The sequence below is a fragment of the Caretta caretta genome, chromosome 5 (genome assembly GCF_965140235.1).
Source record: "Caretta caretta isolate rCarCar2 chromosome 5, rCarCar1.hap1, whole genome shotgun sequence".
NCBI lineage: Eukaryota > Metazoa > Chordata > Testudines > Cheloniidae > Caretta > Caretta caretta.
In genome coordinates, this window is record NC_134210.1 from 47,308,369 (window position 1) to 47,334,521 (window position 26,153).

General features: G+C 42.3%; 1 protein-coding gene across 1 annotated transcript; it reads right to left on the minus strand.

The window, feature by feature from the left end:
• Positions 1-14,571: 14,571 nt before the first annotated feature.
• Positions 14,572-24,997, minus strand: S100Z (S100 calcium binding protein Z). The gene is given in 5 exon segments (XM_048849548.2): positions 14,572-15,875; positions 17,920-18,015; positions 18,017-18,080; positions 18,608-18,673; positions 24,463-24,997. Coding segments are annotated over 4 exon segments (396 nt in total). The 5' UTR covers position 18,673; positions 24,463-24,997; the 3' UTR covers positions 14,572-15,704.
• Between the last annotated feature and the right edge of the window lie 1,156 nt (positions 24,998-26,153).

A 26,153-nucleotide genomic window follows, 5' to 3' on the forward strand; every position in this document is an offset into this window, starting at 1 on the left:
AATTGCCGATTGGTGCAGCAAAGTTTCCTACAATGGAGGAAGAAACAAAGCAGTTCTGCCAAGGAACCTTCGGCAGAGAATTGCACAGTATCTGCAGGAAAGTTTCCTAGAGATCTCTATGGAGCATTCCTAGGTGATCACGGTGTGCATTAACAAACTTTTCTGCAGGGCCCCCACTCGGTAGCTGCACAAGGGAATGTGAAGCAGATGCAAACAGTGCCTAGTGTTAATTTCAATCCCTTCTCCCACATGCACCATGTAACAAAATAAAGGACATCTCTACCTCATGTAACCATGCATATCAGAGCAAAATGAGTACTTACTGGAGCTCCTCTTTCTGCTTTCGGCACGCCAGACCTGGACTGCTGGGACTGGCTAGACCTTTCCAGAGTCAAAAAGAGTTCTTGGCTCATGTCACCAGATGAGCCTGTCGCCTGTCTCACATCCTCCTCCAACTCAACCTCCTCGTCCACCACTTTATCCTCGAGGTTGACTCCACAGGCTGTTGCCTCCAGTCCCCCAGAAGTATCCATGAGGCTCTTGGTGGTGGAGGTGGGGTCACTGCTGAGGATGGTGTGCAGCTTCTTGTAAAAGCAGCATGTTTTTGGTGTCGCACCAGAGTGACTGTCAGCCTCCTTTGCCTTCTGGTATGCCTGTCTCAGATCCTTGATCTTAGCATGGCACTGCTGCATGTCCCTTTTGAGCCCCTTCTCATCCATACCACAAGCTGTCTGTTTGTACGTGCCAGAGTTCCTTCAGATGGATCAGAATTTGTGACTACACAGCCTCCTCTTCCCACAGACTCAACAGAACCAGCAACTCTGGTGTACTTCAGGCAGGAGCGCATTTGCTGCAGAAAGCGGGCATGGTCAGCTGGGAAGATGCAATTTGAGTTGTCCATGTTGAGCAAACAGTGAAATTGCAAAAATTCCCAGGGCTTTAAAGAGGGAAGAGTGCATGCCTGTGTACCTGGCTGCAGGGCAGCAGAGTAGAAACTGCTTACCAGAGTGGTCATGATGGGCATTGTGGGAGGTGTCAAGGTTCCTCCCCCACTCTGAACTCTAGGGTACAGATGTGGGGACCTGCATGAAAAACCTCCTAAGCTTATCTTTACCAGCTTAGGTCAAAACTTCCCCAAGGTACAAAATATTCCACCCATTGTCCTTGGATTGGCCGCTACCACCACCAAACTAATACTGGTTACTGGGGAAGAGCTGTTTGGACGCATCTTTCCCCCCCCCCAAAATACTTCCCAAAACCTTGCACCCCACTTCCTGGACAAGGTTTGGTAAAAAGCCTCACCAATTTGCCTAGGTGACTACAGACCCAGACCCTTGGATCTTAAGAACAATGAACAATTCTCCCAACACTTGCACCCCCCCTTTCCTGGGAAATGTTGGATAAAAAGCCTCACCAATTTGCATAGGTGACCACAGACCCAAACCCTTGGATCTGAGAACAATGAAAAAGCATTCAGTTTTCTTACAAGAAGACTTTTAATAAAAATAGAAGTAAATAGAAATAAAGAAATCCCCCCTGTAAAATCAGGATGGTAGATACCTTACAGGGTAATTAGATTCAAAAACATAGAGAACCCCTCTAGGCAAAACCTTAAGTTACAAAAAAGATACACAGACAGAAATAGTTATTCTATTCAGCAAAATTCTTTTCTCAGCCATTTAAAGAAATCATAATCTAACACCTACCTAGCTAGATTACTTACTAAAAGTTCTAAGACTCCATTCCTGCTCTATCCCCGGCAGAAACCAGCATATAGACAGACACACAGACCCTTTTGTTTCTCTCCCTCCTCCCAGCTTTTGAAAGTATCTTGTCTCCTCATTGGTCATTTTGGTCAGGTGCCAGCGAGGTTACCTTTAGCTTCTTAACCCTTTACAGGTGAGAGGAGCTTTCCCCTGGCCAGGAGGGATTTCAAAGGGGTTTACCCTTCCCTTTATATTTATGACAGGAGGTCACTTAGAGACCTCCTGGAGGGCACTTAGAGTCACAAAAGCAAGAACAGTGTCTGCACTGAGACTGTGTCACTCGAACCTTGTTGCAAAGAGCTCTATGCTGCTCATTGAGGTGGTTTTATTATGTCAGCATAGCTGGAGTTAAATCAGCAGGAGGAGCACTGTTGTGTGTATGCCTCCACTGTTTTGTCAATGAAACCTGACTTTTGTCAACAAAACTGTAGTGTAGACAAGGCCTTACTCTGAAGTGGAAAGACAGGGAACATTTTTGGTAACCTTTCAAATGTAGCAGTTAAGCAAGTATTTTAGGAATGTATGACACTTAAAGGAACCCTGGAAGCACCAACAATTTATTTGTACGAGTTATGCTAGAAGGTGCCATCAAGCAGCTCTTTGATCGATAGATGATTATAGACCAGATTGAAGCCAATGAGTGTTCTAAGCATCTTTCATTCAGACTAAATGGAAGGCTCAATTAAATCCCTTTATGGAATAAGGTATCTGAAAATAATAGGAGTCACCACCCAAGGTAGTTGGCTGCATGGCAAGGCCTTATCAGAAACTAAATTGTGTGGAGGGGTTCCCTGATTTTTTTTTTTTTTTTTTGCAATGAACAAAAGGCTAAATCATCATAGGCATGGTTGCATCATGAAGAATAGTGATTTCTATGGAACTGCTCAAGTAGTAAGGTACAACTCAATGTGAATAAAGGAGGCAGAATTTGGCCTAATACATTTGGCCTATGTACATTTTGAAAGTAAGATAGGTGTATTCACCTACCTTCACACATAAAAAGTAGCAGCATTAAGACACTGAATGAAACCTACAAAGCTATGAACTCTACAAAGCAATAAACTGCAGAGTTAAGGATCATGCTTGGTCCTGCACTCAGAACTTTTTATCTAGGTATTAGAGAGGTTTCCTAACACTGTATGCTTTAACATAGTAAGCCCATGATCGCTTTCTTTGAAATCAATGGGAGTTTTGCCATTGACTTCAAATGGGACCATCAGCAGCACTTTTATTAAACCAATTAATGAATATATTTAAAATGTTCCTTTCTAAAACTTGATAACTTTATAGACAAGTCTGTCCCCAAATAAAAGTCTTAATAGAATGTTCTTCCGTTTTCTGATCATAGTCAAACTGTCTCTTACTTTTTGTATCTACATTTCCTTCAAAAATAAAAAAACTTTATATAAGGGAAAATCGAGAACTTCTTGTTAACAGTGGACAGTGTGACATAAGGGGTGTGTGATTTGTCATGAAGGGAGATTAAAGAAATGTCAAATGTACATGATTTATATACTAATGACCTAACACAGGCTAGATGGCAAGTGTTGCATTAACACTATTTTTGGCACTGAATAAGAGAGAAGACTGAAGGTCTCAGTTTAACAGGTTACAAAGACTCAGGCAAACATTATATTCAAAAACTGAGATTACCCTTAGGAAACTATCACTGCCAGCTCTGCTTTAATGATTATCACCATCCATGACTCAACCCAAAGTCTGCACAAAGCAGTCGGAAGTGAGAAGTGGGAGTTAATGAAATTTTTTCATCTGGGGCTAAATGTACCCAGGCTGACGGAAAACATACAGCGATTGTAGCTGTATGAATGGAGTAATTGAAGAAGGCGTATCTCACTGTTCCAACTTCAGATTAGAAAGGTGCCTGCCTGCGGCCTCGCTCAGTTCTACTGAAGTTGTTTAATTTTTAATGTGGGCCTGTCCCTTCTAGACTCTCTGCAGGAGATTTCAAAGTTTCTCAGAAAGAATGCCCTGGCATGGGAGTAATTTAAGCCTCATCTACACTAGAGAATGTTGGCTTGGCATGCACCTGCCATGCTTGTGTCTGCACGCAAAAGTATTTGCGATAGTCCACAAGCATTGTCAGCATCATTGCAGTTGCACTTGCTTAGAAGCTTCCTGCTGTTGTATCTTGCATCAGGTCATTCTGCACATCGCAGCACTAGGGCATGGGGTACGTGCCTACATTAAATAACCAATAATCAGCACATGCAAGTATTTATGTGGTATTTGTGACCTGTGACTAAAAGTGTCGCCCAACCAAAACCAGGTTCATTTTCCATTTGAAAATGATTCTTGACTTGGCTCCACATTCAGTGTCTTGAGCTCATGCCGTGCCACAGCAAAGACATTTCAGCCAAGGCATGTCAAGGAGATGGGTTTTTTCTTCCTTTTTGTATTGTTTCAAAGACTGATAATTTCTCAACTGAAACACCTGTTGTCCCGATGGGAATTGGCTTGAGTCTTTGTGACTCAGATTTTTTTGAAAGGCAAAAAATGGGATTTGCTACCAGTGGTGCTAGATACTATGGTGATGGGTGCATTAGATAAATGTAGAGCAAGGACAGATTTAATCAAGCAATCAGTCTACATCCAAAAAGAAAAGGAGTACTTGTGGCACCTTAGAGACTAACCAATTTATTTGAGCATGAACTTTCGTGAGCTACAGCTCACTTCATCGGACGCAAACCGTGGAAACTGCAGCAGACTTTATATACACACAGAGAATATGAAACAATACCTCCTCCCACCCCACTGTCCTGCTGGTAATAGCTTATCTAAAGTGATCATCAGGTTGGGCCATTTCCAGCACAAATCCAGGTTTTCTCACCCTCCACCCCCACACACAAATTCACTCTCCTGCTGGTGATAGCCCATCCAAAGTGACAACTCTTTACACAATGTGCATGATAATCGAGTTGGGCCATTTCCTGCACAAATCCAGGTTCTCTCACCCCCTCACCCCCCTCCCAAAAACCACACACACAAACTCACTATCCTGCTGGTAATAGCTCATCCAAAGTGACCACTCTCCCTACAATGTGCATGATAATCAAGGTGGGCCATTTCCAGCACAAATCCAGGTTTTCTCACACCCCCGCACCCCCATACACACACAAACTCACTCTCCTGCTGGTAATAGCTCATCCAAACTGACCACTCTCCAAGTTTAAATCCAAGTTAAACCAGAACATCTGGGGGGGGGGGGTTTTAGGAAAAAACAAGGGGAAATAGACTACCTTGCATAATGACTTAGCCACTCCCAGTCTCTATTTAAGCCTAAATTAATAGTATCCAATTTGCAAATGAATTCCAATTTAGCAGTTTCTCGCTGGAGTCTGGATTTGAAGTTTTTTTGTTTTAAGATAGCGACCTTCATGTCTGTGATTGCGTGACCAGAGAGATTGAAGTGTTCTCCGACTGGTTTATGAATGTTATAATTCTTGACATCTGATTTGTGTCCATTTATTCTTTTCCTTGCCTACAGACAGCCCCGCAACCTGAAGCAAATACTCACCAACAACCACATACCACACAACAGAACCACTAACCCAGGAACTTATCCTTGCAACAAAGCCCGTTGCCAACTGTGCCCACATATCTATTCAGGGGACACCATCACAGGGCCTAATAACATCAGCCACACTATCAGAGGCTCATTCACCTGCACATCTACCAATGTGATATATGCCATCATGTGCCAGCAATGCCCCTCTGCCATTTACATTGGTCAAACTGGACAGTCTCTACGTAAAAGAATAAATGGACACAAATCAGATGTCAAGAATTATAACATTCATAAACCAGTCGGAGAACACTTCAATCTCTCCGGTCACGCAATCACAGACATGAAGGTCGCTATCTTAAAACAAAAAAACTTCAAATCCAGACTCCAGCGAGAAACTGCTGAATTGGAATTCATTTGCAAATTGGATACTATTAATTTAGGCTTAAATAGAGACTGGGAGTGGCTAAGTCATTATGCAAGGTAGCCTATTTCCCCTTGTTTTTTCCTAACCCCCCCCCCCCCCCCAGATGGTCTGGTTTAACTTGGATTTAAACTTGGAGAGTGGTCAGTTTGGATGAGCTATTACCAGCAGGAGAGTGAGTTTGTGTGTGTATGGGGGTGCGGGGGTGTGAGAAAACCTGGATTTGTGCTGGAAATGGCCCACCTTGATTATCATGCACATTGTAGGGAGAGTGGTCACTTTGGATGAGCTATACCAGCAGGATAGTGAGTTTGTGTGTGTGGTTTTTGGGAGGGGGGTGAGAGAACCTGGATTTGTGCAGGAAATGGCCCAACTCGATTATCATGCACATTGTGTAAAGAGTTGTCACTTTGGATGGGCTATCACCAGCAGGAGAGTGAATTTGTGTGTGGGGGTGGAGGGTGAGAAAACCTGGATTTGTGCTGGAAATGGCCCAACCTGATGATCACTTTAGATAAGCTATTACCAGCAGGACAGTGGGGTGGGAGGAGGTATTGTTTCATATTCTCTGTGTGTATATAAAGTCTGCTGCAGTTTCCACGGTATGCATCCGATGAAGTGAGCTGTAGCTCACGAAAGCTCATGCTCAAATAAATTGGTTAGTCTCTAAGGTGCCACAAGTACTCCTTTTCTTTTTGCGAATACAGACTAACACGGCTGTTACTCTGAAACCAGTCTACATCCAGACAGATAAGATACGGAAAATCTCTCATGAGTGACATACTGAATACCTAAGATCTTTGCTGCGCTGTTTACTTTCTCCTAGATGCCTTTTCTTCTCCTTCCACATTCCCTAGATTCTTTTTCTGTTATTCCTGGTATTATAGTGAGCATTCTGATCAGAATTATATGCTGAATACATTTGAACAAAATTGTTGGCATACTTCATGTAAACATATTTCAGATTGTTTGCCAGCTATCTGGTTTGACCATGCCTGATGCACTGATCGCGATCTGTTATTTATAGCGGGTCACTGGTCACATTATATTGTTTCTGCTCCCTGCCTGAAATGTTTATAAACAGAAGGTGGGAAATCAAAGACATGTCCAGCTGGCCATACAAAAACTTCTTGAAACTAAAACAAACCAAAAAAATATTACTCATGAATGTCCACAGAAAATATAGAGAGTCACAAATGTCCTCATCTGTAGCTGCATAATGCAGGCCCTCATTCAGCATTCTCAGGCACTTGCCCTTTTCCAGTGCTTCCTGAGATATGCTCTTACTTGGCACACCTCAGGGCAGGTCCTTCTTCCATATTCCCTGAGATCTGTCCTAATCAGCATTTCCCCCTGGCAAGTCCTTATGCTGCATTTCTACATAATGTGTCTCCTGTGTCATAAAATTGTTTTATAGTTTAACATTGGTAGTTTAGATGAAGGGTTTTAGAGATGTGTATTTGACAGTTGTATTATGAATAGCTTGAACTGAAATCCTTCCAGCAAGTGGAAGCACAATTTATAATTTAAACAAGGTTGAAGTCCTTGGGCCATATCCTCAGCAGATATTAAATGGCGTAGCTCCTTTGACTTCAGTGGAGCTGTGCAGTTTTACACCGGCTGAGGATCTAGTTGCTAGGGCTAAATTCAGCCCTGTCATAAACAGGTACAGCTCCAGCTAACTTCACGGGCAGTTGCGCCTGCTAGGGCTGAATTGGGTCTCTCAAGAAAGTGACCTTTTCTTAACTTATTCAATTCAATATGCTTTGTGCACTACCCAGGTTGCTATCCAGTCCACATAGCCTGAGATACTGTAACTCTTAGGAGAGGCTCCAGAGTGAGCTAGTTTAGAAAATAAATGACCGGATAATAAACAAAAGATTTTCTCTCATTACGTATCATGTGACAGAAGCAAGATAAAGTTGACACTGTTACTGATTTTTCTGCCAGACAATATACTACTGTGCAACGGACTTAATTATCTTTGTAAGGAAGAATTAATTAATTGTTAAACTGTCAATCAAAAATGTTGTTAAGACAGGCATATGATGCCACATCACCATGTAACAAATCTTTCTGTCTGTCAAGAACCTTGATGTACATGGATCTGATTGCAGATTCAGGTTTGTGGCCGATCTTTCAGCCGTCATCTTCGGGCCTAAATCTTTGAGTAGCTGAGCGACTCCTGCTAGGTAATGACCTTGAGACAAGGGTTGCCACCTCTGAGGAAAAAACCCCCAGGACATCTGGGATGAAATTGACATCTGGCAGTATGTCCTGAGCACCCTTACAGCTACCTCGAAAAAGGGACGAACCTGGGAAAACCTGGACAACTGGCAACCCTACCTGGGAACGGACCACATCTCAACTTGACGATACATGCTGCATGCGGGAGACTTCCTCTATGACCAGAGAAAAGAGAATCCTCCTCCGCCAGGTTTCTCTTTTGTTGGTACTGCAGCATAGGGACTGCCATAGTCTGCAATGGAGAAGTGCCTTTTACGTTGGTTGAGATGGTGAAGGTGGATCTGTATAACTACAAATGAGCTGGACATCCCCCTCTTCCATTCTATCCACAGTCTAGTTCCAACCGCAGTTTCATGCTCACATGATTGGATCCTCCACTAGGCGGGCTTTGTGGTGCATGAAACTGTAAACCCAATTCAGTGGCTGCCCACATCCTTCCCCCACACACCTTGCACAGCAGAACTACACCCATTGTGCTGTTTTCAGGCTCTTTGGTAGCTGCAGAGGCACCACTTAGCAAACAAGTAGCCCTGAGTGAGGAATAGTTCCTTTGCCTTTGGAGGAAATGTTTGACTTTGAAATAAGAACATTTTAAAACAATGGATTGTGCATGCTGTGATCACTATTATTATTACCTGCAGAGAGAAATACCAACATGTGTTTCCCCAAATATTTGCTTCTCTGCTTATATATCTGTACAATAGTTTAAACATTGGAAGGGTGAAGTAACATACTGAGAGAGCGACTATACCCAGAGGCTCAGTTTTTCTGGTCAAGCCAAGCTGCACTTAAAGCAGAACTGGGCAGGGAGGTAGGAGACAAAAGTGGCTTTATGCCATCTCTGTGGCTGATAATCCCCCCTGCAGCAACTCAGAGCAGCTTCAGGTTCCTAGGGGAGAAAGAAAACTTGAAGTTGCCTATTCAGTCCTCTTTTCTAGAAGGCACTTTGGAAACAGATCTGTATTTAGGACAAATGACCATGTGACATGAACAAGTGTGATACAACAGCATTATATACAAAAACGCAAGTACTGAAGGGCCAGATTCTGATCCTGTCACACTGCGGGGTGCTCCACGAATGTTCTCATTGAAATGAATGGTATCACTCGTGGAGTAAGGTGCTCCTCAGTAGGAGTAAAAGTATCAGAGGCTAGCCTGAAATGAAGTGCAGCATGGCTCCCCTACCTACATAATATCGCTAATGAAAATATTTAAAGGCCTGATGATGTTTCAACTCACATATCTTGAGCATGAAAAAATTGATCAAATGAATCCTAAACACACGCTGTAATCAATACTAACTCACTGTAGCATTTATTCTCACTTGCATAATAAATTCGTTTCATAGCATGGTATCTCCTATGTTGTGTAGAAGATGTCCCTTGAACGAGTGTTGCAGCAGCTGCATGTCCCATGTATTCATTTTCAACTATTTCTTTAATTACTTGATGGAATGAAATTACTATGAATTCTATCTACTGGAAATTGTCAATAGGAAAAATCTGTCATGGTCTCTTTAACAGCTCATTACTTCTTCCCCCTACAGCACCAGGCTGCTCTTGTTTATGGCTGAAAGTTGTTGTAGAATGATGGTTATTCCAGTTGACCTTGAACACTAATAACTCCTGAGCCATTTGATACCTCCAAGCTGCAACAGAATAAAGGAGGTGTTGTTGCCTTATGATGGATTTACTGGGTAAATCAGTGCCTGAAGGGACTGCTCCATTTCAAAATAGTCATCGTTACACTGATGTCATCAAGCAGCTTATTGAGATCTCTGGTTGGATATAGTATCTGAGGATGTTAAAAGGTTATTTACACAGATTTGTAGCACTTCAGGATGCATGAATCCAATTATTTCCCTGACTGGTACTTAAAGTGTCATTGGAACTGAAATAAAGGTAAATGTCACTGTCTGGAGGTTTCAAGACAATGCAATTTGTCTTCTAAACATCTGTTATGTATGTGTAATACAAAAAGAACCTCACAATAGCTAGGAAGGAGCTTGCTTGACATCGCTGTAAAATTTTATCGGCCTCAAATGTAACTATAAAAATGTTAGACTATAAACAGGTCTTTTCTATTGATGTTCTAGATAGACTCTGATAAAAGGCATCTTTTTAGTTTGTGTTAATTAGGGGTCTTCACTAGAGCTGACTTTGGAAAAACACATGTAGCACGTTGTCTTTTCAATTAAAAAAAAAAGTCTCTCAATTCTTGAACTTAGGACAAATTTAATTAACTTCGAAAGATATATCTTCAGTCTTAAGAGCACTCTCTCTGACTGGTCTCACTAATAGAAAGCATAGTGCTGTCATGTCCAAAGCAAAGAAGTAAGGATTTTAACCTTCCTTTTTGAGAGAAAGATAGTGAATGTGTGCAGCTATCAACCCAGATTCCCCCACCCCCACCCCGCGCATAGGTCACTGTACCAGCGTCACCTAAGGCCGACATAGCTGGCCATGGAAGGATCTCTCATCCAACTAAAAGTGTCACTAAAGAGTTGTCAGTTTGGATGGGCTAGCACCAGCAGGAGAGTGAATTTGTGTGGGGGGGTGGAGGGTGAGAAAACCTGGATTTGTGCTGGAAATGGCCCACCTGATGATCACTTTAGATAAGCTATTACCAGCAGGACAGTGGGGTGGGAGGAGGTATTGTTTCATATTCACTGTGTATATATAAAGTCTGCTGCAGTTTCCACGGTATGCATCTGATGAAGTGAGCTGTAGCTCACGAAAGCTCATGCTCAAATAAATTGGTTAGTCTCTAAGGTGCCACAAGTACTCCTTTTCTTTTTGCGAATACAGACTAACACGGCTGTTACTCTGAAACTCATCCAACATTATGGCCAGCATAATGGCTACCATGCCACTCCTCTCTCTGCAGCTTGCATAGGAGTTGTGGCCAGAGCCAGGGAGCATAGCTGAGGCTTCCCTGCTCTCTAGCAATCCCCCAGCTGCCCTAATGGTCCCTTGGTGGGGATTGATAGCTGATATAAATATACACCTGGGGACTGGAACAGAACACAGTTAGCCCAGGGTTAGGGGTGGCAAAGGTGGCTTAAATCCCTCCTGAGGTGTGCTATGCTATTTTGTTTTCTGGTACTGAACATGCTTCGGGATTTTTTCTCCCCTGTCTGTTTGCTCTTAAGACTGAGCTCAGAAAAGGGCTCTTTTAAAAGTTGATAGAACTTGACAGTTGTCTTTGCAATAAGAACCCTCTAGTGATTTACAGGGTTTATCCAGCATTTGTTGTCTCTAATCTGGAATAAATATGATTTGAATCATTCTCTGAATCACATGCCATTCATGTGCAATACAGCCCCGTTCACAAGAAGTTCATGCTACGCTGATCCCCTTGTAAATTCTGATCATTAGATTATTTCATTGACTGGCTCCATCATGACTGCCATCTCCCATTAGCAGTAGGTTCACATCATGGCTAAGTGTGACATGGCATAATTCTCATCAGAGTCCAGTTTGCTTCTTTTTCAGTATCTAATTAGAGAATGGCAGTGGGTTTGTGAGCTTTCCCAGCTTTGAGGATTTCTTTCAAAGGCCTCCTAGTTAAAACTGGTAGTGGATAAACTAGTGTGGCAGAATACCTTGTTCGGCTCAGTCCTTTTTAGCCTTGGAGACTCAGGTTTGGGGCAAGGCAAATCCTTATAGGTGGCACAGGGTCCTGCTACTCCTCTCCTCAGTCAGTCCCTTGTGCTTGTTTTCCTTCCCTTCTGGGGAGCGAGTGCAGCCTCCCTATTGGGAGGGTCTGGTGTCTTGCTGCAAACAGTCTACTGGCAGCTTTCCTGCTCCCCTCACTCTCTCCCTCCTACCACCCAGGGGAGGGTTTAAAAAGGTCCCAAGTAGTTGGAGTCAGCTGAACCTAATTGGTTCCCTAGCAACCCCTTTTCCAGCTGAACCTTATTGCCCCATGGTTCTCTCTCCTCAGTGGATAGGGAGGGGCCTTTTAATCCCCTGGGACTACTTACTACCCCCCTGTTGTAGCTGTTTATCCTGGGTTTACCACACTAGCTTCTGGTTAATATTACTTGACCCAGGAAATAGTTAAGTTCCGTGTGACCTGGTCTAAAGATTTACACTGAGCTCCTCACTGGAGGAAGGGGAAGGACTAGGGGGACCAGTAATGTTCTGGAGAACCCAGAAGTGACCATAGCAGAGGTACTTTGTATAAGCCTGAGAACCCCTCAATACCAACTGGCCAGGGGGTTACAAGAATATACTGATGTATGTATGTACATTCCAGTTCATTAAAGAATATTGTGCGAGGTCTTAAATGAAAGCCAGGATCACACCGATCATTAACAGCACTGTGAAATGCATGTGCAGATACATGCAAGGAATTATGTATGTATGCTGAAAATGTGTTCCTAACGTTTGTATCAAGGCAGGGTTGGCAAATAAGTTTTTCTGCCAGATAAAAGATGTTTATTCACCTATCACTCTGTTGGAATGTAAATTAAGCATTGTAAGCCAACACAATGGAACCCTCATTTACATATGATGACAACGGGTGCATGTGAAATCAATGGGAAGGCAACACACTGTAGAATAAATTACAGGGGGTTGTCTTGACTCTGGGTATTGACAGTGAACTTTGGGGAGTATAAGGAGAAAGCAAAGAAGATACCTCCTTACTCTGCACCTTGAAAGTAGTCAGGCAGTACAATTACATTCATGAAAACAGGATCACAACCAACGGTGGTTGAAACACTGCAAAGGATATTCTGGGGGAGAGAAACTTCTTTAGAGGGAAGGTTAGCCTACTTAGTTAAGGTTAATCTCTAGAAAGCATGCTATGCTTTTGTTTTATACATAACCCCTTGTTTCCATAATCCTTACTTGCTATCCCTTGAATCTTTGCTAATAAACTTATCACTGTTCACTGTCACTATTATATCTATCAGTGCTGTGAACATAAGAATGGCCATACTGCCTCAGACCAAAGGTCCATCAAGCCCAGTATCCTGTCCTCTGACAGTGGCCAATGGCAGGTGCCCCAAAGGGAATGAACAAACAGGTTATCATCAAGTGATCCATGCCCTGTCACCCAATCCCAGCTTCTGGCAAACAGAGGCTAGGGACACCATTCCTACCCATCCTGGCTAATAGCCATTGATGGACCTATCCTCCATGAACCTATCTCACTGCCTTTTGAACCCTGTTATAGTATTGGCCTTCGCAACACCCTCTGGCAAGGAGTTCCAGAGGTTGACGTTGCGTTGTGTGAAAAAATACTTTCTTGTGTTTGTTTTAAACCTGCTACCTATTAATTTCATTTGGAGGCCCCTTGTTCTTGTATTATGAGAAGGAGTAAATAACACTTCCTTATTTACTTTCTCTATACCACTCATGATTTTATCGACCTCTATCATATCCCCCCTTCCTCGCCTCTTTTCCAAGATGAAAAGTCCCAGTCTTATTCATCTCTCCTCATACGGAAGCCGTTCTATACCCCTAATAATTTTTGTTGCCCTTTTCTGAACCTTTTCCAATTCCAATACATCTTTTTTGAGATGGAGCGACCACATCTGCATGCAGTATTCAAGATGTTCACGTACCATGGATTTATATAGAGGCAACATGATATTTTCTGTCGTATCATCTATCCCTTTCCTGATGATTCCCAACATTCTGTTTATTTTTTTGACTGCCGCTGCACATTGAGTGGATGATTTCAGAGAACTGTGGTCTGATACAAGGAGCTGATCCTGAGTTGAATCATACAAGCTGGCATGTACACTGTTCCCATGGGAGTAGCAGACCTAGTATTCCTGAGAGTAAATTTCAGTGGATAAAGGGCTGGACATTACAGGAAAATGCTTTAAAGGGGCTTGAGGACTGGGGAGCACCTGTTGCTAACCTGCAAGGCAAAGTAAGAGCTGGCATACCCCAGAGGCGAGAGCTTGAGTAGCTAATAGGCTGATGGTGTCAGGGAGCTGACACCCAGTTACACATATGTAAGTCTCCCTTTGGCTGGAGGCAAAGTGGTAACAAGCTGACCCTCAGTACCTCAAGCACTGTTGCACCTTGATTTTCCAAATAATGTACCTGCTGTCATTGTGGTCTCACTGAAAGTGAGACTGACATGTAAGTGAAGGGGCAAGAAATCACCGGAGACAAAAAATTAAAAAATTGGTAGACACTTTTTTTTTTTTTTTTTGCCATTCAACCACAGCGAATCCTCTGTGAATGCTATAAATGTCAGTCAGAGAATCACTAACCACATTGCAAAGAGGGGCAGCACATTCAGCTCCTGCTACCACTGGACAGCCTCCAGCATTGCATGACAAGACATCTGGTGGTGACAGATTTCTTCTTCGGGGAATGACAACTGCCCCAGACGTGGCAGATGATGCTCTTCTAAATTACAGAATGCTACTTTGATAAGGGCTTATGTAATTATAATGCTATATTATGTAACAAAAACCATATGAATGTTAGATTCACCATCGAAAGGCGTTTGAGGTTTGGGGAGGTAGAGATAAGTCAGTTACTCCATTATTAGGTCATGCCCAGCCAGACAATATCTGAAGTGACTTTTTTCCCCCCATACACAAAGAGCAAATCATGCAGTCTCAAGCCAGATGCCTTTTATTGTAGACTAAGGAAAACAATGAAGGAAGAAAAAGCAAATATAAAGTCATTGTGAGGGGAAAAACAGAGAGTGTCCGCCCGTGGCAAGATCCTCCCACCATAACTCCTGTAGCAGGGCTCCAAAGACTCCTCCCATTTAATGATGCAGCACAAAGAAAACAGAATCACGTGGTCTCATTTACATCTCCCCTGAAGACCCACCTCATCCATGCCTCCTATAAGCAATCAGCTGACAAAGTCCTCTATTCATTTGTTTAAATAATTTATCCTATGCATGAACTCTTTTATGCTGAGAGAAGGGGTTGAACAGAGCGGCATGAACACAATAGAAGTGAAGCTGGGAGAGGTTGGGAAGCTGAAGGAAGCCATGCATTCTATCCGACTGGGTGGGAGGAAGGCATGATTGCAGCCTATCAGTGCAAGTGAAGGGAGGGCTTGAGAAATGAAAACAGAGAAGAAGGTGGCCCAAACTGAGCAGAACTGGTCCAAAAAATCATCCTTTTTGGCCTGCCAAAAAATTAGAGTTTTCAACAGGACACTTCAAAATTACATTAAAAATTCAGTTCAAAACTTCAGTTTTCATTACATTTCATTTCAAATTTTCCCATACAAAAATTGTGTCAAATGAAATTCCAACTACCCCCTCAATTTTTTTTTAAACTTTTTAAAAAATAACCCATTTTTGCAGGAAAATTTTGTGTTTAAAAAATTTCAACCAGCTCTAAATGTCAGACAGCAAACTGTAGTTTCCGGAGGAATGCATGCCAGTGGAGGGGGCAGCACTCTAGATGTGGGACAGGGCAGATGAAAAAGGGGTGAATACGGGTAGCAGGGTGAAAACTCAGAAACTCAGTCAAGTGAACTAACATATGGAGCTCTTGCATCTGGGAAGTGACAAATACATGATATAAAAAAAGCAGAAAATAAATCTTGGAAGATACTTAGGGCCAGATTCTCAGGTGGTGAAAATCAATATGGGCCCACTGAAGTCAGCAGAGTCCTGCTGTTTTACACCAACTGATGTCCTGGTCCTTACGATTTAATAACATTAACACAACATAGTTTGTAGTCACAAAATGCTGATGAGTGCTAACGAAGCATGATTCAGGTACATTTGTGTCTCAGTGGTTCGTTTACTTATCATTTCCAATTTCCTTTTGCTTTAGCTGTTCCTCAAAGAAGTCATTGCATGCTACAGTCAAAGCAGCAACCAGAATGACAAATTCATTAAAATCCACTTCATTGTCTTTATTGGTATCCAGATCTTTCATGATCTTATCAACCAGCTGGAGATCCTTTTGGCACTAGAAAGAAAAAAAGAAAATGAAATTTTTAAAAAAAACCAGACAGATTTGTTGACCTTCAGTTTGATGTTTCTTAAATGTAGTTAGGCTTGGCAGAACTCCATTTTTTTTTTTTATAATTTGACTGATTTCAGTTTTATTTTTAAGCATTTTTCCATTTTTATCTGTTTACATTTTCTCAGTTGTGCACAATTATGTTTTTAAGCATTTTGTTCTATGTTTATCAATTTAAATGTTCACAGGTATGGGATATTATGGAGAGGGTCAGACAGAAATTATTGAATGATAGTAGATGTTAATATTCAGAGTTAAAGCTTTATAACAGTTAAAACACAAATTGTCAACATCGCATGTCAAAATATACCAAGGAAACTTCCTTAAATTAAATTCTTATAAGTTCTCAAAGAGCATTTTTCTTACTTTGCCTAGCAGTAAGATTTTTTTATTATCAATGGAAAAATAGTTTTTCTTTGGTTTGTGTGTGTATGGTGAAATTGATGATTACCAAAATGTACTGATGAAAATCTATCCTTCCAAGCCTAAATATAATCTGCCTGGACATTATTTGTATAATACAGGTATAAAGTGTGTTTCATTTTCTTGAGCATACCCACACTAAACCCACAAGCCATCCAAGAATTCCTTTTTTACATGTACTGTATCTTCAACTATTTCAATGTCTTGAATCTGCACTCAGTTTAACAAGAAAATGACTTAACTGTGGTGCACATCTTGAATGTATAGTTCTGGTATATCATAGTACAATCCAGTAATGTGCTAAAAGTTTAAGTAGTATCAATTATTTCAATCTGTTCTAAAACTTAAAAATGAAGGAGCTGTGTGAAATTTTCATTTAAAGTGTCAGCATATCAATATTAACAGTGTTAAAAGCATAGGGCCAGGTTTTCAATAGAGCTCAGCAACAAATAGGCACTTACATGAAGCAACCAGATTTGGGGAGCTGTCGAGTGAAAAGCTGGCTCATGATGTTTATTTTAAGATAGCAACTATATCAGTGTTTGGGGTGGGGGGTTTTTGGTTTTTTTAAAATGCTTTTTATAATTTCAAGACATTATTTATATAGGGCCAGATAATGCCTTCTGTTGTCACGGTTGGTAGAACCTCACTTAGCAAGTACGGGTCCTACTCAATATGAGTAAGGGCAGCAGAATCTTCCCATAATAATAAATCAATAGACAGGATTAAAAAGAAAATCCAGTCCAAGAAATTTCATAAATTGATTCAAAATAATCCTGTTGTTGTTGTTAAAGACCACAAAACGGTTAGGATTACTAAAATACAGGGAATCAATTATGTACCAGATTCCATAAGAATTTCAGTTTGAATAATTTAAGAACACAACAGATGTGCATAAATAAATTCAAATCAGCAATGACTGTGAGAGCTCTTCTCAGCAATATCTCTGTTCAGTACAGATAGGGAGCTATACTTGGAACATACAGGATTGCCAATAAACCTGTGAAGAAACGTGTACCATACAACTGTAAGCCTGAAGAAGCCCTTAAAGAGCATGAAACATTCCCGATGCTGATCACAATCAGTCTGCCTATGTTTGGGAGTGCACAGTCATTTCCATTCACTGCACTTAAAACTTTCTCTCGCCTCCTGAGAACTATATACCTGTATTATATCCCAATTTTGCTGAAGGCTGGTCTACACTCAGTTCTAACTAAATTGATTAAAGTTGATTTAACGAAATCATTTTTTCTACTATTTCTAGATTGTATTTGGCACTGATGTTCAAACACACAGCTGAATAATCAGTGACTGACTTAGTTTTCATCATTTGTGATGAGTGGTTCAAAGCAAAGGTGCATATTTTAATATACTCATCAAACAAGACACTTGATATTAGTGCTTTCTCTTTGGATCCACAAACACAGTTGTCATTTGATTGTATAGTTTAGATGCTGTCACATCATGGACTTGATTGTATAAGGAAATGCTCTTCCAGAATCCTTCAGTAGCTATTTCCCTCACCCACTAAACCTTAATTTAAAGAGTTGTAGAAACTGCCTCTTACTGAAAGGAAGTCAGTGAGTTCACTGGTAAGGAGCTGTTTGAGTTCTCCTTTATTCAGTTTGTATTTGTCCCCTTCTTTGCCTGAGTAATGGTGAAAAAATCTTGATCAGGGTGTCCATAGCATTCTCCAGCTGTGTAGGCATATTGTGGAGTGGAACGGCTCTAGGACAGAGAACAAAAATCATTAGTACTGTACATGAATTATATAGAACTCAAGCATGTGAGCCTGGTGCAGCTGTAAAACAGAAGCTGTCATAAGTACTGAAAAACATGTATTCATTTCATCCATATAATCAAATGGTGGTTTACATTGCTAGACTATGATATTAAAACAAAACATTGTACTTCAGACATCAGAGATTAGATCTGGAAAATAAATGTGAAGGGTTAAACGAAAGCTCTACTCTGCATCCAGTATGATCAACAGGAAAACATTTGTACAGCAAGTTGAAACCACAGGCATAAAGAAAGCATATTATACCAGTGCATAATCTCCTACCTGTTCAACCAAAAGAGTATTGTCAACAGGTAATGATAGCTAACTCATACGCACATTTATACTGAAGGCTCCCCCCTTGTGCACCCATTTCCCTGATGCTCAGAGGGAAATCACCAATGATAGCAGATTTAAATGCTGGAGCATCAGCTTTCTCTTTATTGGGTCCTACTGTTTTGGTTTTTTAAATCACCTGGAATGAACAGGTGTGAGCTTCTGTCCCCAAGTGGCCTTCCGGGGGCTGGCTTCACTGAACATTCTGTAAAGAGAAGAAAAAAGAAAAGGAGTACTTGTGGCACCTTAGAGACTAACCAATTTATTTGAGCATAAGCTTTCGTGAGCTACAGCTCACTTCATCGGATGCATACTGTGGAAACTGCAGAAGACATTATATACACAGAGACCATGAAACAATAAAAAAGGGAAGAAGGAGGATCCTGGGAACTACAGGCCAGTCAGCCTCACTTCAGTCCCTGGAAAAATCATGGAGCAGGTCCTCAAAGAATCAATCCTGAAGCACTTGCATGAGAGGAAAGTGATCAGGAACAGCCAGCATGGATTCACCAAGGGAAGGTCATGCCTGACTAATCTAATCGCCTTCTATGATGAGATTACTGGTTCTGTGGATGAAGGGAAAGCAGTGGATGTATTGTTTCTTGACTTTAGCAAAGCTTTTGACACGGTCTCCCACAGTATTCTTGTCAGCAAGTTAAGGAAGTATGGGCTGGATGAATGCACTACAAGGTGGGTAGAAAGCTGGCTAGATTGTCGGGCTCAACGGGTAGTGATCAATGGCTCCATGTCTAGTTGGCAGCCGGTATCAAGTGGAGTGCCCCAAGGGTCGGTCCTGGGGCCGGTTTTGTTCAATATCTTCATAAATGATCTGGAGGATGGTGTGGATTGCACTCTCAGCAAATTTGCGGATGATACTAAACTGGGAGGAGTGGTAGATACGCTGGAGGGGAGGGATAGGATACAGAAGGACCTAGACAAATTGGAGGATTGGGCCAAAAGAAATCTGATGAGGTTCAATAAGGATAAGTGCAGGGTCCTGCACTTAGGACGGAAGAACCCAATGCACAGCTACAGACTAGGGACCGAATGGCTAGGCAGCAGTTCTGCGGAAAAGGACCTAGGGGTGACAGTGGACGAGAAGCTGGATATGAGTCAGCAGTGTGCCCTTGTTGCCAAGAAGGCCAATGGCATTTTGGGATGTATAAGTAGGGGCATAGCGAGCAGATCGAGGGACGTGATCGTTCCCCTCTATTCGACATTGGTGAGGCCTCATCTGGAGTACTGTGTCCAGTTTTGGGCCCCACACTTCAAGAAGGATGTGGATAAATTGGAGAGAGTCCAGCGAAGGGCAACAAAAATGATTAGGGGTCTGGAACACATGAGTTATGAGGAGAGGCTGAGGGAGCTGGGATTGTTTAGCCTGCAGAAGAGAAGAATGAGGGGGGATTTGATAGCTGTTTTCAACTACCTGAAAGGGGGTTCCAAAGAGGATGGCTCTAGACTGTTCTCAATGGTATCAGATGACAGAACGAGGAGTAATGGTCTCAAGCTGCAGTGGGGGAGGTTTAGATTGGATATTAGGAAAAACTTTTTCACTATGAGGGTGGTGAAACACTGGAATGCGTTACCTAGGGAGGTGGTAGAATCTCCTTCCTTGGAGGTTTTTAAGGTCAGGCTTGACAAAGCCCTGGCTGGGATGATTTAACTGGGAATTGGTCCTGCTTTGAGCAGGGGGTTGGACTAGATGACCTTCTGGGGTCCCTTCCAACCCTTATATTCTATGATTCTATGATTCTATGATTCTATGAATACCTCCTCCCACCCCACTCTCCTGCTGGTAATAGCTTATCTAAAGTGATCACTCTCCTTACAATGTGTATGATAATCAAGTTGGGCCATTTCCAGCACAAATCCAGGTTTTCTCACCCTCCGCCCCCCCCCCCCCCCCAAACTCACTCTCCTGCTGGTAATAGCCCATCCAAAGTGACCACTCTCTTTACAATGTGTATGATAATCAAGGTGGGCCATTTCCAGCACAAATCCAGGTTTTCTCACACACCCCCCAAAAAAATTATGCATCCGATGAAGTGAGCTGTAGCTCATGAAAGCTTGTGCTCAAATAAATTGGTTAGTCTCTAAGGTGCCACAAGTACTCCTTTTCTTTTTGCAAATACAGACTAACACGGCTGTTACTCTGAAACCTGTAAAGAGAAGAGCAATAGTATCATTAAAACTGAAGAGGGTGGAAATACAATTAGTTGCTAGGAAGCTGAGGATTGGGAAAATAACTAAAAATAGAGATCAGGTGAAGGGGAAACATTGCTTTGCGTAAACCAAGGTAGAGCTCTTACAAAGCCATAATGAAGATAAAGATAACGGGAAAGTCAATAGCAATATCATACAGCAAAAACTGAACCTTATCAATTTTACTGACTAGATGAAAGGTTACCAAGAAAATACACACAGCGAACACTGTAGCTAATGTTCACCTAATTTCTAAAACACATGGACACAAACCTGTCTACTATAGTGATTAAGTGCTTTATCAATATCTAGACACACAGAGACAAGCATGCTTTCCTGGAATTGTCACAAAGAAAAGGTTTGTTTCTGATTCCATGGGTATTTGTTTACTATGTTTAATAATTTTTTTCACTATGAACTCGTCACAAAAAAAATAAATCACTGAAAGCAACAAAAGTGCTGTAAATGGTGCATACAAAATATTTCTTCTTTTATTGTTTGACCTTTTAAAAATGGGCCCATGTGGGGGCCTGGAGAGCAAAATTAGAAGTGACAATGACAAAAATCAACTCAAAAATTCCCTCCAAATGAAACCACAATCTCTTTCTAATCTAATCTGTGTGCATTTCTAAAGCAGCAAACCTTAACGTCTAGGCACTTGGGGCCAGATTTGCAAAGATATTTAGGCACTTCAAGGTGCAAATAGATGCCTAGAGAGATCTCCAAAAGTGCCTAGGACCCACATACTCAAATGTATTTAGGTGCCTCACTTCCACTGAAATCCCTTTAGGCACATATCTGAATATTTAGGAGTCTAAATACCTTTGTGAATCAGGCCCTTGCTTGATAAGGTCCTCATCATGGTATGTATGTACTCAGGAGAAAACCAGATCACCTCCCTTACACAAATGCCCCTGAGTACATTTATAGATGAGTCCTGCATCTGCTCCCCAGGTCAACAGACTTGTTAGATCAAAGAGGGAAGTGAAATTAAGAGTCAAGGGCCTTCCAGTGAGAATCTCCTGCTATCAGCCCTCAGAGTTTGGGAACATGTTTTATCTCCAGTTTAGGAGGAGAATCTGAGGGAACTGGGGTTATTTAGTCTGCAAAAGAGAAGAGTGAGGAGGGATTTGATAGCAGCCTTCAACTACCTGAAGGAGGGTTCCAAAGAAGATGGAGCTCGGCTGTTCTCAGTGGTGGCAGATGACATAACAAGAAGCAATCGTCTCAAGTTGCAGTGGGGGAGGTCTAGGTTGGATATTAGGAAACACTGTTTTACTAGGAGGGTGGTGAAGCACTGGAATGGGTTACCTAGGGAGGTGATGGAATCTCTATCCTTAGAGGTTTTTAAGGCCCAACTTGACAAAGCCCTGGCTGGGATGATTTAGTTGGTGTTGGTCCTGCTTTGAGCAGGGGATTGGACTACATAACCTCCTGGTCTCTTCCAGCTCTAATATTCTATGATTCTATGATTCTATTCCTATTCACCCCAATACCCAGTGGGTATTCTCTCCCTGTGCTACATTCTTTTCCTGTCTCTCTCACCATACCAATGAATGAAGTCAAACACACTGAAAAGCTCCAAATGATACCAAATGCAGTAGTTTATCTACTTGGCAATTATGCATCATCACTGAGCTCCTCTCTCTGGCCTGGCTCCCCAATGAGTACAGAGCCCAGTTCAGAACCTTTGTCCTGATAATCAAAGCCCTCCACAGGATTGGCCCTAGCTACTTAAGAATTGACTTTCCCTCTTTGACCAGGACCTCCTATGACAGATACGTTCCAGTGGACCCCTGACACTGCTGCATACCAGCGGTGAGGGGGTAGGGGAAGGGTTGTGAGTGTGGAAGACAGAGCTTGTACAGGAGTAGGACATGCATTATTCAGCTCACCCCACCCCACCCCCGAGAGAAAATTCATGACACGCCCCCACCGCCTTCAGAACTGAATACAAAACTCATTTCTTTCACTTAGTTTCTCTTTCTCTCTCTCTCTCTGGCACACAACTGTAAACAAGCAAGCAAACAGAAATGCTATGTATAAATCCAACTATCTCTCCTACCGCCTAGGAAGAAATAAAGAGAGATTGTTGTAGGATTCATACAAGGTTCATGTGCTTGGCAACATTCAGGGCACACCCGGAGTGTTGTATAGGAGCTGTGCACACACAACTCTTCTCAAGGACATGAACCTTGGAGTCTCGCCCAGATGACATGAACCGTGGGAAGCCTCCCAGGACTGGGCTCAAGGCCCGAGAGCAAGGAATGCAGTAGATAGAAATTGGTAAATAAGAATGTTAAACAAAGCCAGTGTATTCCTTTTATCTGTTGGAGAATGTAATGCGCGGGGGGAGAGAAAGAATAAAGGGGAAGGTGGAAAGCTGACAGGCAGAAATCGGTTGGCAGACCAGCTCGCTTGCTTGCTAAAAGCTCTGTGCTGTCTTGTATTTGAACCGCCACAGATTGTTATCACCATTTCTGTTTTAAATCAGTGTGAGGCACTCATATACTCCAGTGATGGGAGTCATATAAGCATCTCGATAGATGTCATTCCTCATCTGCCTGTCTCCTTTGCCATCAGGGCAAAGTGCTCCCCATCCTCTTTTGATTGTACCTACCTGAAAAATCAATGCAAACATAAGCTCAATTGTGCCTACTAGACAAAGACCCACAATGGGGGAGAAAGGGAGTCTCACAGAGGTACCCCATCCCAGCAGGGATTCTAGGAGACACCTAGTGTGTAGAGGGCTCTCACCCTGTACTATACCTATGCATGGAATTCAGCAGGTGCTCCACTCCCTGGCACCATCCACTTGCTCTCCCTTTTCGGGTGGCTAACACCCACAGAGTTCTACTGGGAGGCAGCCTTGTGCTCTGGTAACGTTGTTACCCATGGTCATATAGCCCTTAGTCATAAATCTGGGTACTGTGAGGAGGATCATTTCATTTACTCAGTGCTGTTGAGATGGTATCTCAAGCAGCCAGGGCCATTCAGGCTTGTATCTTCCTATGATCACTAATACCTACATCATTGCTCAGAAATGTTTATTAATCAAGACAAATAAAAACACCTGAATAAGACTATTAAATAAACAACAAAAGTTAAGCACTGCTGAATCCACAAATGAAGGGTACTAACTGTGGAACATCCACCGTCGAATATATAATTCAGCATGTATCTCTCTAAACCACATTCACCATCTAGCTACTGAATATTGTAAATTCAATTAACTAAGCAGAGAAAGCAATGGGTATAATTTTCAGATGAGAGGTACAAATTTTCAGTGCAGCCACCCTCAGGACACGAGAGAGAAAGTTATATCTGTCTTTTCCACCACACCAGCTCAATAATTTATACAATGATATAATCTGCATAGCCCCTTTCAGCACTCTGACTACTTTACTTTAGCTAATTGTCTAAGAAACTCTTTATTCTATGGGGCTGGCTTATATTTAATAGCATGATCCGCTGTGCCAAAGCTCTTTTGTCAAGAGATTCTTTTCATTTGTTTCCCAAGAAACTGTCATGAATTCGCTTGGCTCTTCTGTTAGAGGAATCCTGTAAGATGCTGAACACCCTCCCTTTCCAGATTACTAACCCTTTCAGGAGTGTGATTTATCTTGCATACTCCCAAGTTTCACCTCACTTAAAAACTACTTTCTTACACAAATCAGACATAAAAATACAGAAATATCACACCACGCTGTTACTGAAAAATTGCTTCCTTTCTCATTTTTACCATATATTTATAAAATAAATCAATAGGAATATAAATATTGTACTTACATTTCAGTGTATAGTATATACAGCAGTATAAAGAAGTCATTGTCTGTATGAAATTTTAGTTTGTACTGACTTTCCTAGTGCTTTTTATGTCGCCTGTTGTAAAACTAGGCAAGTATCTAGATGAGTTGATGTGCCCTCTGGAAGACCTCTGTGCACCCCCAGGGGTACGTGTACCCCTGGTTGAGAACCACTGCCCTAGAAAATTAGGTGGTTACCCAAAATTAATAGAAATCAGTGCATTGCTTTCACCTTCCTTTCAAGCTGCATTACCTGCTTTGTTTTAATACAGGCTGTACTGTATCTTGCTAGCTAATAACAGCCCACTGAAGTCAATGGAAAGGCTCCCAGTGGGATCAGGTCCTATATAAATTCCCTTCATAACTGATGACCAAACTTTATCTCAACTTTCTGACCTATAAATCAGAAACAAAACTAAACACAGCCTGATCTCCTGGCTTAGCTAATATAGCTCCAGCATTTAAGACATATCCCCTTCATGTTCTGTGTGCTCCTTTCAGACAGTCCCAGCGCTGCCCTCCTCCCAACAGCTGATAACTAAGAGGAGCTTGATCCTGCTCTTAAATATGGAAATACACTCTGTAAAATCCATTGCTGTCTGAGATGCAGTGGCAGTTTAGAAGTGTTTTCATATTGTATGGTGTGACTAGTGTATGTTGGTCCACCGTATAGGGCCAGATTCTGTCCCCCTTACCCATGCTGGATAGTATCTTACTGCACAAATAGCCCATCCGACTTCAGTGGGGCTACACACATAGGGTAAGATTGGCCCTTGCCCTACACACTTGTGCAGAGGGGTTGGAGGCATAAGGCACTCTTTTACTCTTCTGTGTGGGCTATGACCTGGTGGGCCCCAGCATGGGGGAAGACCAGCCTCTGTGGAGGCCACTCCTCCCCTTTCCACACAGATGGTCATATAATGGGTGGAGTCTTGGCTCCACGTGCTTCCCCACAACGTGCTGGCTAGCACAACGGAGCTGTGGCGGCAGGAGGAGCACTGTGCTCTTGGTATAGTCCAGAAGTGGCCTCCTTCCCCTGGGATAAGGGGAGTTAGGATCCACTGAGACCCTCTTCCTCTCACTTCCCAAAAACTCAGTTCGACTCTGGAATTTCTCAATCAGGTGACAGCAACACTATTTGACAGCAACACTATGCCCTAGCTGGCCATGCTCAGAGCTGGGGGAGGTGGCTGCAGGGCACACCACATATCCAAAGTTATAGAGCAAAACTTTGCCTTATATATGTCTCTACTGCCTGACTTTATATTGCAATACGCACTTCATGATTGGCTTGGTTACTTTTCAGGAACCAGTCCCTGTACAGCATGATCTGTCCATGTGCAGTTCATGTATAACCTGAGCTCTACATTCCAGGCTTATCTTGTCCATTGTCTCCATCACCTGCTTAACTTAGCTAGACTGACTCCAGCCTAATGCTTGTTATGCCCTTATTTACAGCTGATTCTTCCATTCACCTTCCCAGTCATGCCAGTTGAGACATGAGGTCTTACTTGTGTCAAGTTACTCAGGTCAAATTAGGGCTACAGGGGAGACAAGGGGAGTTGTTGTGACGCTCAGAATCCCAATTCCTTGCCAGGTCTGCTCCTGGGGCTGCACACCCACATGCTGCCTCTTCCCAGAGCAGATGGCAAACTGGCAGTATAAGCCACAATT